The 18,489-nt window shown below is 29.8% G+C and overlaps 3 protein-coding genes across 3 annotated transcripts; 1 reads left to right on the top strand and 2 right to left on the bottom strand.

The window, feature by feature from the left end:
* The first annotated feature begins 1,860 nt into the window (after positions 1-1,860).
* LOC130449782 (uncharacterized) lies at positions 1,861-11,250 on the top strand. Its single transcript, XM_056787784.1, has 8 exons — positions 1,861-4,222; positions 6,128-6,306; positions 8,000-8,173; positions 8,669-8,823; positions 9,713-9,851; positions 9,907-10,095; positions 10,747-10,887; positions 11,004-11,250. The coding sequence occupies exons 1-8, from the start codon at positions 2,074-2,076 to the stop codon at positions 11,151-11,153; spliced, it is 3,276 nt and encodes a 1,091-aa protein (XP_056643762.1). The 5' UTR covers positions 1,861-2,073; the 3' UTR covers positions 11,154-11,250.
* A 2,007-nt stretch (positions 11,251-13,257) lies between these two features.
* On the bottom strand, positions 13,258-13,938 carry LOC130449868 (TLC domain-containing protein 5-like; the record flags this gene model as incomplete). The annotated part of the gene is made up of 1 exon (XM_056787913.1): positions 13,258-13,938. A coding segment is annotated over exon 1 (681 nt), but the record flags the coding sequence as incomplete, so codon positions are not given.
* A 667-nt stretch (positions 13,939-14,605) lies between these two features.
* LOC130449867 (sodium channel protein Nach-like) lies at positions 14,606-17,993 on the bottom strand. The gene is made up of 10 exons (XM_056787911.1): positions 17,851-17,993; positions 17,578-17,790; positions 17,158-17,287; positions 16,857-17,002; positions 16,673-16,769; positions 16,204-16,380; positions 15,737-15,978; positions 15,587-15,687; positions 15,070-15,233; positions 14,606-14,734 (listed from the first exon to the last, which is right to left on the bottom strand). The coding sequence occupies exons 1-10, from the start codon at positions 17,991-17,993 to the stop codon at positions 14,606-14,608; spliced, it is 1,542 nt and encodes a 513-aa protein (XP_056643889.1).
* Positions 17,994-18,489: the final 496 nt, after the last annotated feature.

The raw sequence follows: 18,489 nt of genomic DNA, 5'->3' as shown, positions 1-18,489 counted from the left end.
TCGTCCAGTCAATATTGGGTTAAAGTATCCGTTCACAAAATAAGAAATAGGTTAAATAATAAAATTTGTCAACGTAAATATATGAATATGAATAATATATTCTTATTCAAATTTCTCTACACGAAAACTCATATTCCAAAAAAATTATTATTTTTGAATCAACCAAGTCGAATTTATTACAAAAATACTTTTTCCATACTAAAATTTGTAAATCGAAATTACTTACGTTATGACGTAAATATAATATTTAATGAATTATTTTAAAAGTGAAACTCAATTTGTCTGTACTATAACTTGAATTCGCCTACAAATCGAGGGCGAACGTTTTTAAGACGCTTAGTAACGGACAGACGAATTTTAAATTTGTACTAATCGTCTGAATGAGTCATAGTCTGTAAGAAAACCGAAAATGAAATAACAGCTTTATCATCAGACAATAAATTTGATTTAAAAATAATTTTAACTGTTATTTGTACGTTCAATGTTTATTTTTTGATCTGTCAATGAATTTTATCAATTATTTCCTTTTATAAAGATTCGCGTAGACCTGTTGGTGGTGGGAGTGATAAAATTGGCTGTGAATACTTTAAATAAAACAAAAATTTACACATATAAACGATGTGGCAACGTGCTCGCTGCATATAGAAATGGATTCGTGAAAGAAAAAATTATTTACAATTTCAATTGTTAAGTAGGTAATTTGGTAATTTAGTAAGTAGTTTCCTCGATAAAGATCATTTACTTTTGACATTTCTTGTGCCTATTACGGGTAAGTTACAATTTTAACGTTGGCAGCCGTTTTTTAACGGTTTTCTGTGTTGCAAAATTTATTCTTCTCGAAATTAGGCAATTGTATCACATATTTGTTTCGTGTTCAACATTTCTTAATTTTACTACAATATATTTTTATGCTAACAGAAAATAATTACAACGCGGCAACGATGTAAAACATATAATGTCTGTAGACGAATTGTAACTCATTACGGTCGGATGATTTCTACTTTATCGACTTAGAGCGCGAAGTACGAATTTGAAGCAACACATATTTAGATATTTTTATAATACGTTACTATTATTTCTATTTAGAGAAACCTGGTTTATATATTTATCTATGAGTAGTTATATATATTTTTTATTCTTTTATTTATGGTTCGTTCAAACTTATAACCTTGAATCTAAATTCACTGTTTTTTTTTTGTTTTTATTATTTACAAAAATTATTATTATTGTTACAGTCCCAAATTGTATTTTCTGCATTTTTTCATGTCTGCCATCATAAAATTCGTAATAACTCAGAAGAGAAAATATGTTTATGGAACTACTTGAAAAATAAAATAATAAAACTGTTAAATTTGCACACGACCTTTTTTTTTATTAGTCTTAGATGTATGTAACCACAAACTTATTCATTGATATCAATCGGAGTTCAAAACAAAGAGCCCTTAGCTCTAAATATTTATTTTTATTTTATTTCCAATACTTTTAAAGAAACCACGTCATGTGTTGAAATAATGTTCATTGTATTAAAAGAAAAAAGAAAAATCTGACAACAATGTATCGGCCATATTACCATAGTCTTATAAACTAAATTTATAACAGTCGTTTACAAGATAATAATGGCGTTTTACATTTAAAATTTCATCTGTATAATATAATAAATTCGAGTTAAATATCATTTGCTTACTAAGAGGTCAATATCAAGCTAATTATTGGCATATTAAAATATATTTGTTAGTTATAAATATACCGTGCACAAAAATGTATTAATACACAGGTGTTTTTGGCACCACCATATGCTCGAACTAGCCTGCGTCATTAGGAACGAGATAAAAATAGTAAATTTTATGAAGTTCCACACGAATTGTTAGTTTTTCTTTGGAGTTATTCCGGTAAATATAAGTCATAATTTCTCACAATACGCGAAAGTGATGTTCGTTGATTTTAGATTTATTTTACAATATATAAAATAAACCATTTAAAAATTTAACCATTGATATTACACCGTCGAAAATAAACGATATCTTTGACATTTAAACAATCACGTGCAACAGTTATATTGTTTATAAAAAAAAAATGCCTAATTATTCCGAACTGTACAGTTTGCCAAGTGTTAGTGCTCTGAGTTTACCTCATTACGGCAGCGGAACGTTAAGTTATTTAAATTATTCAAAACCTATAACTCGATATCCGGGCGTTTATAAACCGCACCTTTCGACAATATCCGAAATTAATTCTACCTACAGAAGATTGAATACACCGAAATTGACATTTCCCGCCGATATTTCTTCGCGCCACAACATCAAACCGATCAAGGTCATTAACACCGCCGATATAGACGTATCGGTGAATAAATATAAGAAGTACGAGAAAAAATCTCGTTTGAAAAACGTCGAAACGAAAAATGCGGAACTAGAACAAAAAGAATCGACGCCGAAACCGGCGATTAGAAGAGACAGAGCCACAGTTAGGATAAAAACAGTTCACGCAGATACTGTGAAACAGGAAATCGGCGCGTTCAAAACTTGGCGGGATAATTTCGAACCCAACGAATTAGTGGACGAAGTTAAAACGAGGAAAAAAACCAAAGGGGAAATACTGAAAGAGAAATTTTTGATTCGCAGCAGAAGCAAGGAAAATGTACCTTTAGAAATTGAGGTTAGTAAGAAAAATCCGATAAAAAAAACGTCCAGTTTTCGGGATATATGTACAGCTATAACGTCGGAAAATATTACGGACGATCTTAATCCTGGTCAACCGGTCGAGGTGCAGAGAAGACAAAGTAAACAGCTGACTAGTGAAAATTTATTGAAAGATATTAGGAGGGTGTCGATTGAATTTACCGATGAGGATTTTAGTTTATTGAATAAAATTTTATCGACTCGAGAAGAAGATGACATACCAGAAGAATCGTTTAAAACAAAAAATTTAATAAATGATGATAATAATATCGATATAATTGAAGAAGCAGATGATAATATTGAAGTTAATGACGAAACTGAGGTTTGTTTAAATAAATTAGTTACAGGTAATGATAATAATATTTTTAATGAAAATAAAAATAGTAAAACAGCTGTTGTTGATGATAATAATATTATAATTGATAATACGAGTGGTAGCACTCGGAAAAATATCAAATTATTTAAAAGTAGATCAGAAGATTCTGTTTCTAAAGTTAAATTAAGTAAAAAGAATAAGTTTAATGAAAAATCTTCGTTAAAATGTGTACCTAACCTCAATAAGGAATCGAAGAAGGATAATTTTAAGGATAAAACTGACATTTCGAAACCACTTCCATCCGAAGACGTTATAAATAATACAGAAAAAGAATTAATGGCCGAAAAAAACGATAAAATTAATGTTTTAAAATCAAAAATAGATATTACTAATGTAGAAATACAAGAAATCAAATTTAAATCGAAACCGATAATAACGTCTAGCGTGGAAGACATAAAAACACCCAAAAAAACTTTAATCGCCATAGTAGACAATGTCGAGGTACAAAAAACGCCGGCTAAGATCGAAAAGAAACTCAAGTTCAACGTAACGGTCGATATCGACGAAAACAACAAAAAAATAAAAAATAATGAGAATTTACAAAGAGCCAGCGTTAAAAAAGGTAAATTAATTCATCCTGTAACAAAAAAATATCTAGAAAACGTTTTTATACAAAAAATAGATAATAAACAAACGTGTAAAAATATGAAAGAATTAAAACCAGTAGTAGAAACAAAATCTATACCTGAATATAGTAAAAACGAACAAATAGACATCGAAAAAGCTAAAACAAACGAAGAAAATACTAAAAAATCTATCAAAATAACATCTAAACGTTCCCTATTAAATAAATCAGTTAAAGAAGATCCCGATTTGATGGTGTTCGTTCCGCCGCCCGAAGAAGAACGACAACCGGAAACTACCGAAGAAAAGAAAGACGTCTTTGTACCTCTTCAGTCGAATCGATTGACGCAGTGGATGCATCCGTGGGTGAAACCTGAGCAATTCGACGAATGTCCCGTTGAAATTTTCGCCAGACCGAAAGTTATTCGCGGTAGGCATTATCCCAGACCGCGTAAACGAAATAGCAATGGAGTTTCACATATACCGGTAAATTCCATCGATAGTAATTCGAGTGATAGTGATGATAGTTCGACTGAAGATACGAGCGCTAGTCTACGATCTAATGATTCGGGTTTTGGTTCGACTGTTCCGGAAAAAATTAACGGTAAGTAAGACTTATTTCAAGCATGAATTTCGAAAAAGAAAAATGTACTTTCATAGTTGAAACTACCGATAACCTTTTGAAAAATTAATCAAACAAATTCTATAACTGTTTCCATGAAAATCTTTCAAATTTACATTTATAAATTTATAAAATAGTAATAGTAAACTTGGCAACGCCGCTGGATATTAAGAAGAGAATCGATTGAACATCGACTTTCAACGAGAAAGTAGTAAAACATCGTCAAAACGAACTTTTGCGACTATGCACGATTCTAAATTTCTTTGGTTGTTTTTATAATCTATTATTATATGCGAAAGAGTAATAAAACTTATGGAATAAATATTATTTTCATTTGTTATTTTTTACGTAAACTATTAAGGTAAAAGGCAAAAACTTTTGACCGGGAGTGTATATCAATAATGAAAAATATTAATTAACATGTTCTTTTATCAATAAATGTTACGTTAAACAAATAGTTCTGGTGTCATAGTAGTAAAGTTTTGTTTACAAATTTCTCATTTTTTTTCACACCGGCTGGTTTATATCAACAGAACATAAGTTATTTTAGTGAATTGTTTTGTATATACGTGAAATAGTTACGCGTTGAATGATTTCGGGTAATTAGTTAAACGATAAGCAATTTACGCTGTCAGACATTTATTCACGACATTTAAAATAGCTATTTGACTCATTTTATACATTTCTGTTTTCATTATCAGACAGTTTTTTATTGTAATAACTTTTTCCGTGTTTAGAACAAGTATTACATTGACTTTTATTTAAAATATTATATTAACTAAATAGATGGTTTGTTGTTTATTATGTCAATTTGTGACATGACAGTTTTACTGACATTTAGTAACCTCTGACGCATAGTGATAATATCGCGCATGACATAAGAACGACCATTAACCCAGTGTTACCAGGACCGATATAATATGAAATATTTTTAATTTATTTTTTATACTAAAGAATTTAAGTTTTTTTAAACGAAATACAAGTTTTTTGATCCGAACTTGAATATTTACCAAATATTCTAATATTTTTATAAACACAAAATATATGTTGTACCACTAAATGCGTCTTTACCACTCCGATAAAGGAATGTCTGGCAACACTGCTGTAACCAGCAAAGCAACGTTCTGAAAAGTCATTTTCTCGTGTTGTATTTTGGACACAGATATAAACATATTTGTTTTTCGATTATAATCATAAAAAAGTTGAAAAAACATTACAATTTAATTGTTAGATTAAACAGCTGTTAAAAACTGCATTCGTAAAAGAAATGACAGTTATTTATATTTGTATAAAGCAATAAATAGTCAATCACATAAACTTGCCAAAATCCCACTCAGACGTGTATCCAGCATTGCACCTGCATTCATTTGAAATATCATCAAAAACATATTTTATTATATCAATATGTTTTTCAAAAGATTTATGCCATATTTAATTTTAGTGTATTATTTATTAGTTCAAATAAACAGACGAAAGTGTCAATACTGTCATATACGTTTGACGTACGAAATGACCAAAAATTTGTTTGAAAATAGAAGATTACCACATGCGAAAAGATTTCTCGTTTTATTTTTACAAAATTTGATTCTTGAAATTAATTTAACGCCTTAAAAAAATTTATTAAGAAACTGTTAATTCGTGATTAAACTCGGCAACGCTGTAACCTATTGTATGAATAATAACGGTTAATGTAGGAATGGCAGGATTCAACTTATTTTCTTAACCTTAAAAAAATATATCGGTGGAAGCAAGTAATCAATTTTTTTATTTGACAGATGACCGCGTTTCGAAAGAATATTGACGTAATTGGGACACAAAGCTTAAAATACTATCTAATGATTAATTGGTATTTTAGTCATTTGGTGAAATAACGTTTTCAATTTATAGTTCTGCAACCGGAAACCATAACCGACAAACTTGACACTTCTGATAATCAATCAAATATATTTGTACCACCAGTCGATGGGAAAATCATCCCCCCAGCAACAACTTTACCCAGATTTAAGAAGTATTGCGTGGAGGATTTTGATTTTCTCAAAGTTATCGGAAAAGGTAGTTTTGGCAAAGTAAGTACCTCAGTATTAATATAAGTTATACTACAAATAATTTTGAGATGATATTGATTCATATTAAAGATTTTCCTCCATATTATCTAATATAATATTAAAAAATAATTATGATTCACATTTGTATGGAAGTTTGGGGGAGATTATGCCAAAATAACACAAAAACTCCGAATAAAAGTTTTCGATATCTCGATTCGTTATCGAGATATCGATTCTTGAAGTCACAAACAAACGTTAGTTATAGATTTACTTTATAGAACAGATGGCGTTTAATACTTCTACTAGAATAAAGATTTTATCGATTTAATTCAACACGAGTCTTGAAATGTAACGTACAAAAGATTTTTTTATTTAATTTGCACTTGTCTGTTGTTTAGTACCATTTATGAAATAAGAAAAGTACGCTTCACAGGCGAAGCCACGGTGGGGATAGGTTAGGTTATGTTTTTTCAACTTCAAGTATCAAGATTTATTTTGGTACTCGTACTTTAATTGTAATTTACGTCTTCTACATACGTTTAAGAATTATAAATAAAAAAACGAGTAGTGCTAGTAGTCACGAGTAAATTAACTAAACGTTAATCATTCCTGTTTATATTTTGTCGGGCGGTACTCCAAATTAAACCACCTACGCTGCTTTCTCTACGATTCGAAACCGTCTGAATTATATATAACACAAATGAACATTTTGTTTCTCGTTAAACTTATTATGTTACCAACTTTATTATTTTACTAGCTAAATTAACTGTTTTTTTTTTAATATTATTTTGAATATGCAAGCACATCCGCTATGTTAAAATGGCGGCAACATGAATTTCCGGTACTTTATATAAATATGACTGGTCAATAAGCATTTTCACCTCTAATATTGGTACAGTTAAATGAAACATCACACAAATTACTTTCAGTTTTCGTCTTTGATCACTGAAGTATAAGAAATATTATTGTTTAGACCAAAACGAGGTTTTTGTTTTATATAAACATTGGCTTCTAATGTCAAAGTGGGAATTTAAAACAAGCGGAAACAATAAATACGGGAGCCATGAATCTTATACACTTGTTACTCGAAAATAACCCTTACGGCAGCGAGACAAAAATACGTAAATTGAATCACCGACCGGCAAACGTCAACGCAAGCAAAACTCGACCTAAAGACATGTGCGAATTTAATCTATTTTATTTGCCCTAAGTTAGGCGCCAGTAGAAGAGTTAATTTTTATTATAATATTAACCGAAAAATTGTTTTACTGTTAATTTCTTTATAAACATATGCATTATTGATACATTTGTAAATAAAGTGAACGAAAAATATAACGAAAGTTGGGGCATGCGCAAAAAAAATTTCAACTAGTAGAAAGGCTGTTGAAATTATCACTCAAACCCGCAAAAGAAAATTTTATTTTTATTATTCGTTACTTGAAAAACATGAACTTCACACGTCTTTATATATTTAAATAATCTTTCAGTTGGATTATTGGCACTGATCTTGACTTTTCATCTGTAGATGCTTGAAAATAGAAAAATAAACAATGTTTGTAAACATAACCTTTCGTTTTAAGATGTCAAGTAATGATTATCTTCTTGTTTGAAAATGGCCTCTACCTAACAGTATAACGCCACAACTAAGTTTTAGTTACTTTTTTATAAAATATATATTTTTGTACCCCAACATATGTTTTTACATATATTTCAGGTATTGTTATCAAAATTGAAAGGAACAGATTATTACTATGCGGTGAAATGTCTTAAAAAAGATGTTATTATAGAAGATGACGACGTTGAATGTACGCTTATCGAACGCAAAGTTCTAGCATTAGGAACGAAACATCCGTTTTTATGTCATTTACTATGTACACTGCAAACGGAAGTAAGTAATGTTTTCATTTGTTATTTTTAGAAAAAATCCATCCATCCATCACGTGACTAATATGTCAGCAACAATAATATGAATATGAACTCAGTAGAAATAATCGTTATGACTAATGTTCCAAAGGACGACCTTTTACGAATTAGTAAATAAAAAAAAATTATTTTTTTAATTGTTTGTTTTTTATTTATATTATTATTAACGTCGACTTATTTAGTGAAAGTTTTTATAAAAATATCGATATACTAGGTGAATAAGTAACAATTTTGTGCATTGTTATATTTAATTTTTCGTGATAGAAGAAGATAGTATGTGAAAAATATGTCGTAGATTGAGTCACGTGATGGAAGACCTCCACCTCCGCAGCTTCCATTCGAATCTAATTTGTGTCTCGCTAACTTATCGACATATTTACACTTAAACGTCACTTGGTGCATTAATATTGGGTGCGTTCTTTTTTGTACTGTACTAATTTAACGTCGTTGTTAATTCTAGTCACATTTATTTTTTGTTATGGAATATTTGAATGGTGGAGATTTGATGTTCCATATAACGACACGGGGTAGTTTCCCCGAAGACGAAGCTCGTTTTTATTCCGCAGAAATAATATCTGGTTTACAATTTCTTCATAGTAAAGGGATAATATACAGGTGAATATCATTTATTTTCCACATTTACAGATATTTCAACGGAAAATTATATTTGAGTGACTACTGACGAGTTTTAATGACACTATTTAGTGTACACCGTTATTTATATTAGAAAACAAGAACGCGTTGCCTAAGAAACTAATCTTCAATACCGAACGCATCGAATCAGCTGTAACAACAAACATAACAGCGTTGCCAGTTGACGAATAATCACCATTTCATCTAAAATTATAAATATTAAATATTGTCATTATTTATTTTAGTACTACTTTATGACAACAACCCTCTTTTGGGACGATTTTTAACATAATTTTTATGAAAATCTGATCATTTCGACACACCATATGCCATAATTTCATGACAGACACTTGACAACGCTGTAACTCATGCGAATTTCAAAATGGAGGCCGCAGCTTATTTTCCCCTCCATATTTTTGCAAAGAAGCGGCTGAACAGTTTAGTAGTATACGTACAAGGTTGCCTATTTTCCCGTATCGCTCAGTTGTTTGAACTTTTTATAGTTTTTATATAAATTTTTTTTTTAAAATATCGCATTAATAGGTTATGGAGATTATAATTAGAATTTTTTTCGCGGAAATTATATTTAATTTACATTTGAGGAAGAAAATATTTTTCTATAAATAAAATATCTAGTGACTTACTACTGAGAAGGTCTATGACCTTTTCAGACGATAATATAAAGTAACCCCATTAAAGTTTACTGTTTTATTTCGAATGTCCTGATTTAATTCTACACGTAATCACATTAAAGTTGATTGTTCTATACCGAATGTCTCGATTCCCTTCTTCACGTAACCCCATTAAAGTTGACTGTTTTATACAGAATGTCCCGTTTTCGTTCTACACGTAACCCCATTAAATTTTGCAGGGATTTGAAATTAGATAATGTTTTATTGGATTTTGATGGTCACGCTCGTTTAGCTGACTTCGGTATGTGTCAATTACAAATATTTTTAGACAGAATGGCGGAATCGTTTTGTGGTACACCTGACTACATGGCACCAGAGGTAAGATTATTCGGCCAAATTATTGTCGAATTTATAAAGAAATTTATATATTTAGATAATCAAAGGTCAGCATTATAACCAAGCGGTGGATTGGTGGTCGTTCGGTGTGCTCTTGTATGAATTATTCCTAGGTCAATCACCTTTCAGTGGTTGTGACGAAGATGAACTATTTTGGTCCATCTGTAATGAAAAACCAGTTTTTCCTAAACACCTTTCCACTTACGCCATTGATTTATTAACATTGGTAAGTAAATTGCAAATTGACGAAAATATAAAATAATTTGAATTTATATATTATGAAATTTACCGATTTTCGAAATATTCGATGTCTACAACCATTTAAAAGACGAAAATACGCATTTTAAATTTGTTTATTTGAATATTGAGTGATTTTAAAACTATAAATCAACAGCTGATATAAAAATATCAATACAACCAGTGTTGCCAGACAGAATTGGATTCACTTGATCCATTCTACTGTTCAGAAATTCCTAAATTTTGTACTTGATTTCCACCTGCTAGGAAAACGAATACCAATTATTCATTTTCATAAATATTTATTTGTAGATGTTTTGTATAATTATTATTTTCTTTTTATTAAAAGTATTTTCAAATATTAAACAATAAAATCTCAATTTCAATGAATTTCTTAAAGTCTGGCAACACTGAACGAAAGAAAAGTTTCGTATTGGAACAGTCCAAGTGTTCGAAGGTATGGTCGGGTAGTTCTGAATGTCTGAATTCCGACGTTGTCATGTTGTGTCTAAAATCTTTAGGTGCGGGATCACAAGAAATAGCTTTTGGAGGATTCAAATCGTAATTAAATTGACGATATAGAACGTTTATTTTTTGAAATCGAACTAAAAGTAGGTGATTCTAATACCATGTTTTATAGTTGATGGAAAAAGATCATACAAAACGGTTGGGTACTAGATTTTCACCACATGGTTCAATACGAGATCACGATTTTTATAAAAAATTAGATTGGCAAGCTTTAGAAGCTCGACAAATAGAGCCTCCTTTTAAACCAAACGTGGTAAGTTCTAATAAAAAAAATAATTACTCCTAACTTCTATGTCTACCAACAGTGTTGCCATCTCAATCAATCTAGTGGCACGATTTGTACTTTATCGACGACGATTTTGTTTTTAGTGTCATCCACTTGATACGCAGTATTTCGATACAAATTTCACAAAGGAGACTGTCAAATTGTCCCCAACAGAAGTTCAAAAATTACAGAGTATAGATCAATCTCAATTCCAAGGATTTAGCTATACCAACCCTAATGCGACCGATAGATAAAATTATATTGTAATTAGATAAGTTAATTAATTGATATACTGTGAATTTTAATTTGGAATTATTTTTTCAGAAAGAAAACATTAAATATTTAACCAGAGTTTTATTTAACAAAACTTATTCAAACCCAATTTCTTTTAACCTCCTCGTATAACGTACAAAAAAATTCACCTTATATAATAGTTTCAACAACCAACCGGAAACATATACTATTCAAATCCCCCTCGTAATTGCAGTGCAACTAAAATCGTTAGTTGACTATGAATTTTTTTATACATTCATTTTTAAGAAAATGGTGGGTAAACACGTCATAAAAAAATTTATTAATATTAAAAATATTCACCCTCGATCAAAATTTCTTAGCTTTTTGTGTTTATATTTTATAATTTTGATACAAATTTCATAAATGGTTTTTAAATTATAAAACTTGGCATCGCTGTATTTTATAAACATGAGTTTCTCTATATAGATAGTAATGGCAGGAATTACTCAACCAACTGTCTACAAATTTAACAATTTTCTATGTTGCCATATCTTATTGGGAAATTTTTGTACAAAAGTTTCGCATTGGAACAGTCCAAGTGTGGAGGTAAGGTCCAATAGTCCAAAATGGTTTATACCAACGTAAATTTTATAACAGTAAAAACAATTTTTATTAATTATTTTCATTATCACCTGAAATAAATGTATATTTGACGAGAATAAATATTTAAAAATATTTCTTTGACACCACTGTAACTTACCATAAATACGACAGTTTTTTTATCAAGATAGTAATGGCGGTAATCACAACATTTACTTCCAATCATTCACAAATAAATGTAAAAATTAGCTATGTTGCCATATCTCATTCTAATTCAAAGGTGATTGGTAATATTTCAAACCTTTTTTGTTGTATATTAAATTTATAATAAATATATAAATATAATAAAAATCATTGAAATTTCGATAAAAACCTCAATCCTGCAGCAGTAAAAATTCCAGTACTAAATCCTTTATACGTTGAAAAAAAATGGTTTTGGCAACGCTGAACGAGACAAAAGTTTCGCTTTGGATGAGTCCAATTGTTCGAAGGTAAGGTCCAGTAGTTTAAAATTATTTCTTAGGTCAACGTAAATTAAAAATAAAAACAGGTTTTACTTTTTTTATTATAACCAATAATAAATAAAAAAAATTCTTTTACACCGTGGTGGCTTATTATAAACATGAGTTTCTTTATCAAGATGGCAGGAATTACCGTATTCAACCAACTGTCTACATATAAAAGTAACAATTCGGTATGTTGCCAAATCTTTCTTATTTCAGAGATGATTGGGATTATTTTCAATGATCGTTTTCTATTTAGATTGTTCTAAAATCAATTTCTATTGTTATATGTATCAAATATATGAATAAGCTTGTTCATGAAGTATTTATGGCAAAAATAAAAACAATTTTCACTGATTATTTCAACAAATTTCTAAAACAATTCTGACTACTATAAATGTATGAACAACATTTTTACTGATATATAAATAATTATTACATCGACTGTCGATGTGAAAACCATTGTTGCCAGACTTTTTTAACGCTCTTTAATTGACTTTCAAAAAAACCTTCAATTACAAGCGGATGAGCGACATAGCTATTAATAAAAAAATTCATATTGTAAATGGTGTTCATGTTTCGTTTTGTCATACAAAATAATTTTTTTAAATTATCGCAAAATCACTGAAATTCCAATACAAACCTCAATCCATCCAATTCGATAGTAAGAATTCCACAATCAAATCCTTTATATATTGAAAGAAATTTATTAATTCTGGCAACACTGAACGAAAGAAAAGTTAGCATTGGAACAGTCCAAGTGTTCGAAGGTATGGTCGGGTAGTTTTGAATGTTTAAATTAAAACATTGTGTCTAAAATCTATTATTTTTGGACGATTTCAATAGTATTTGAATTGACGATGTAAAAATTTGAAATCAAACTGATTACCGAGTTTTGTAGTTGATGAAAAAAGTTCATACAAAACGATTGGGTACTAGAATTTCACGAAATGGTCCAATTTTTTTGCAATAAAAACATTTTTTGCTAATTATTTTTATTGTCATCTTTAACAAATTTATATTTGACAAGTAAATATTTGAAAATATTTATCAAAAACAACCAAGATAAAATATAGATGACGATCGACATTATTATAAAATCCCAATCGTTTTTCGGTTGCATCATTATAGTTTTCAATATAAAACTCCCTAAAATAATCCTGACCGTTACGAACACAATAACAAACGTTGTTTCGACCGAGGTAAATAATATCGAAGGGTACATCCCTTCCGCTCTTATAAACCACCTCATCTGGAGAACGGGATTGGTTATTTCCATGCTTCCCAAAGAACACGTGGCTTGTGCACCCGAATAACCTTTAAACAACATTCTCATCAAAGCTATGGCGCTGTAGGTATGATGCGCCATCATTAATTTGTCGTGATCGTATTGTATCATCCAAATTAAATCGTGTACGAAGTAGCCCGCGCTAAACGATAATAATACCGATTGGACGTAATTTGTACGCCATTCTGGGTGTTCGAATGGAGAGTCCGTCACAAAGCATTGGTTAATACCGACGAAAGCTGCTACTAGATCATGGACAAACGTTATTATTCTTGACCAATATTCGGGGCTTTTCTTAGGAAGTAAAAATACTACAATTATGTATGCGAAACGCCATAAAAGAGTATTTACTATTACCATTAATGGAGATTCGAAATTAATATGTCCGTTTTTGATGAGCTCATCTTCGAGCATTGTGTGTGGTTCATGACACGTAAATTTCGATTATCATTTTCAGTTAATCAAAAATGGTGCATTTTTACTTTCGAAATTTTTTATAAACTGACAAGGTACGTCAAAATACGATTAATGTAGTGCTATAAAAAAGTGTACTGAAACTAACAAAGTATATACGTTATTTCTTCTTTTTTTGTCAGCCTTTTGCTGTGAAGCATCCATCTCTTCTATGTATATATTTCAACGAAGTTAATTGAGTCGGAAAAATATTGAAATGGGTAAAATAAGGTATTGACATTTCTCACTCAGTAATCTGTATTTTTAATTATCGGTTTGATAACTTTACTTACACTTTATACGTCAAAAAACGTTATTAACACAGAGTCATTGAAACGAACAAAGTACGTCATTTCTTCTTTTACTGTTGGCCTTTTGCTATGAAGCATTCAACAATCGTAAAATGTTAAGAGAAAGCTGGAATAATTTAGAGTTGGGTAAAATAAGGTATACAAATAGCAAATACATAAACTACTTTTTATTTTAAGTTATTGAATGTGGTTACACATAATATGATGAAAGTTTTGATGAAGGTTGTTTTTTGAAAATTAATACTTTTTAATCTGAGCCATGTTGAATAAAACAATGTCCGATAAACGCCTTTGCCGATCATATATGGAAATGGGCACTACAAAGTTCTAAAAAATATTTTCAAGAAATATAAGATAAAACAAACTTTTTTCGAAGAAAATGCTTCAATTTTCATAATAATTGATGTAATGGAAAATTTTTGAATTTCTATCGTATAGTTTGACAACTAAAAAAAAAAGAAATTTAATATTCTAGAAGTAAAAAATATTTCTTGAAATAAAAATTAATATCATAAAACTTGGCAACTCTGTAACTTATATAATCCTGACAGTTTTTCATAAGTTAACCTTGAGATAGATAGAAACCAAACATAGTTGCCAAACGTAATTCTGATATCAGCGAAAATATATTTCATACGAAATTTTATTTATTTTGATAAACAATTAATTCGAACAAATTTTTTTTATTAATTTATACATTATACAAACTATTTTTTCATATAGATTTTTTACTGAGAAATTTTGGGAAATTCGCTTTTTACGTAACGAAAAAATATTTTACCTCTTTGAATTTTTTCATGACTCTTACTGGACTGTTTCCCACGTTTTTATATTTACGTTTCATTCGAGCCATGCAGTAAAATCTCAATGTAAAATAGTAAATTAATTCTACCGCGGATAAGAGACTGAATCCTAAAAATAATCCGGCTATGCCACCAAATGAAACTAAAAGCAAAATATCGGTGAAAAAATGGCGTTGAAACATTCAATAACATATTTAGTTTTTAGATTTTCTCCTAATCTAAAAGTCAAATACATCAGATTGTGCCTAACCAAAGTAGATCAAGTTGTGCTACCAATTTCGTTTATATGACAACACTGTAAACGAATATCTACTACGTTGTTCTCTTCTTTTCTTCTACACCACGGTCTTGGCTTACATGATTACACAGTTACCTAATTATCGATTACTCTCAAAATATACTAAGATTTCAGTCCATAAAATATAGTAGATTTTAAATTTATTAAAACTTAAGCTCATTATTCAAAGTTTATTTTCGCTTTAAATAAATACGTACCCAACAGATCAACCCAACCAAATAATACTTCTCTTTTATACCTTACCATTGGCCACGATACAAACTTACTTTCCAGTGTTGCACTTTCTTCTTCATTTGACCTAAAAAATCGACGTTCATCGACTATTTTCCCGGAAAAAAAAAACTTACTTTAACATATCTAGTTTTTCTATTTCGTAAACCGTATGTAAACAACCTAAGTGACATTTACATTTATCTATGTTCTCAATTTCATCTAAATATTTACTTATACAATTAAGTTCATCGAATCTGCAATGTCTGTAGCCCGCGTCTACAATAGTGTAAAAGAATGGAATACAAGAACAGAATTTCATTGCGTTATTCATGCGACATTCTGTTGTACAAGCAGTGTAAGAATAAGTATCATCTATCTGAAACCAACACATATAATTACAGATAATCAAATAAGAAAAATTATTTTGATGACCTTGTATAATGAATAACGACGAAGCTTAATTTACGAGTCAGTTTTTATGTATCGAAAACCGGCAACACCGGTTGTTACCAGCTGTCATTTAGAAATACATAGACGCAATATTTTTTTATCAAACGAAATATTTAATATATACGTTTTGATTTGAAGATATAAAACAAACCTTTATTCTAACTTCGTTTGAGAAAGCGCAGTGCCTTTGTTTTATATTCAATTGAGACGTATCCAATGTTGTGTAAGTTTGTTTTACGGAAAATAAAATTGTATCTATACGGAAATCCCATATGTGTTGCTGTTTGGAATCGATACCAATTATTTCATCGGAATTTAATATATAGATCTACGAAAAATCAACGTACAGCTTCAAGAGAGTTGTCAAATTCGTAATGTCATAACGGTACTATATAACCATCAAAATATTTCTCTCTTTCTCCCTCGCACACACTCATATTCGTCGTTCATCTTCGTTAGATATCGTGGTAAACAGTATTGAAGTACATGTTACAGGGGGACATTCAAAACTAGTTATGAAATATGATATAGAATGACGTGTATTTATTATTTCAATATGGAATCCATGATTCAATTTCGGGTTAATACATTTAATAAATGGGTTAAATAAGAAAACTTACAGAAAAAAACGATTGCAAAGATTTAACTGTGAATCTTATCGACCAGTTTAAATCTGTTTGTTGAATGTAACGTTTGATAAATGTTCTGTTTTCAGACCTGAAATAAAATAGATACAAGCTGACGAAAATATATATTTGATACGTTTTTATAAGTAATTTCATGCAATAACTCAAAAAAAATTACGTTACGAGATTTCTATCGTAATGTTTCGAGTTGAATGTGTAACAAAAACCATTTTCCGTAAAAACCGGATAAAATATATCGCAACAATTATACGTGGTTGATTTCCAATGGCAAGTATCAAATATATCTTCACATTTGTTAGAAATCTGAAAAAATTGGTTATAAAAACAGTTATTTTCACACTTACACTCCCATCTCTATACTTCGAAGTAAATTTACAGTTTCCTACAATCGGCCATTTAGGTTAACAGTTGAAAGTGCAAATTGCATTGTTGTCACACTATATATTAAATTTACTCACATTGTAGGCAAGTTGTCTCATATTTGTGTCATTATCAACAAAATTTTGCGTGGGATAGAGCTCTGTGAAATATTTCCAATTGTATAGGGATAACTTTGCCAGCTTTGTATAAAAATCTTTCTGATCTGAACTGGAAGATACCAAAATTATACTATTTGTATTTAGTACATTCATTAACATATATTTGAAAAAAAAATTCAAAAATACTTCGATATATGTTAACAATTTAGGTATTTTTAATGCTGTAAACATATAATATGCATAGTACAAAATTACGCTTTTCTTTTTACCCTCGTAAAACGATTTTAGGTCACGGTGTCAAGGTCAATTTAGTATTGTAATCGTGTGCACGAAATTTCACCTTATTTAGTAATAAAAAAGTGAGAGAAAATTAATTTGTAACAGAATCGTATTAAAAACCTGTTCTGATTGATATTAATAATATCATTTATCCTTTCGTCGTTTGCTGGGTTATTTTGACAAATCGTAATAGCGGGAAAGGCGACATCCCAATTGTGAAAATCTGTATCTAATCCAGTTATTGTTGGATTCGTTTGGAATTTCTCCCATAGATTAACAATAATTATAATAGTAGTAACCAATCCAGCAGTTATCCATATAACCCACATAAACCTGGAATTGATAATACAACTCAGTTTCTACAAATAAGAAACTGAATAATGCGAAAAGTACCTCTCTGCGTAACTTCTATCGCTTTCTGCGACATATTTAACGCCATGTAAAGTGGAATTTTCGCAAAATAATCTGGCTTGATCTAGAAATATATTTTTTCTATTTCGCGATCTTTTTTGCCGATATTCACGAATTATAGTCATTGTAAACGAGTTATCAAAAACAAAACTAATCAAGACTTTCTGTGTATGAGAACTGACAACAATGTAGAAGTAAAAAGATTCGACTTGCTACTAATACGAAAAGTTGGGTTACGTTTGCAACACAATTTTTACTCATTATTACTTGATTCTAGCAATAAAAGAATTTGCTTTGTTATATTCAAATCCTTTATTATTTAGTATAGATTTTGTGATTTATATTCTACACAAAAGCTCTTTCAAAGGGTTTTATTATGATCGTATCTCATAAAAGCTCTGTGTTGAAACTTTTTCTAGAAATTTCTTTGTTTGAAAATAATCAGATAACACAACTTCAATAAAATATGTAATTCGTTTAACTTACTTTAAGGCCACACATCCCTTTGGTTTCCAAGTAAAATGACAAGAAAACTGATCTACGGTTATTTATTATAATCGAGTATAATTTTCACTGTTTCTGTAGAAATCTACCACCCGCGAGTTCAATCACGACTTACAT

This window comes from Diorhabda sublineata, chromosome 10 (assembly GCF_026230105.1).
Source record: "Diorhabda sublineata isolate icDioSubl1.1 chromosome 10, icDioSubl1.1, whole genome shotgun sequence".
Lineage (NCBI taxonomy): Eukaryota > Metazoa > Arthropoda > Insecta > Coleoptera > Chrysomelidae > Diorhabda > Diorhabda sublineata.
This window is presented reverse-complemented; position numbering and strand designations above follow the sequence as displayed.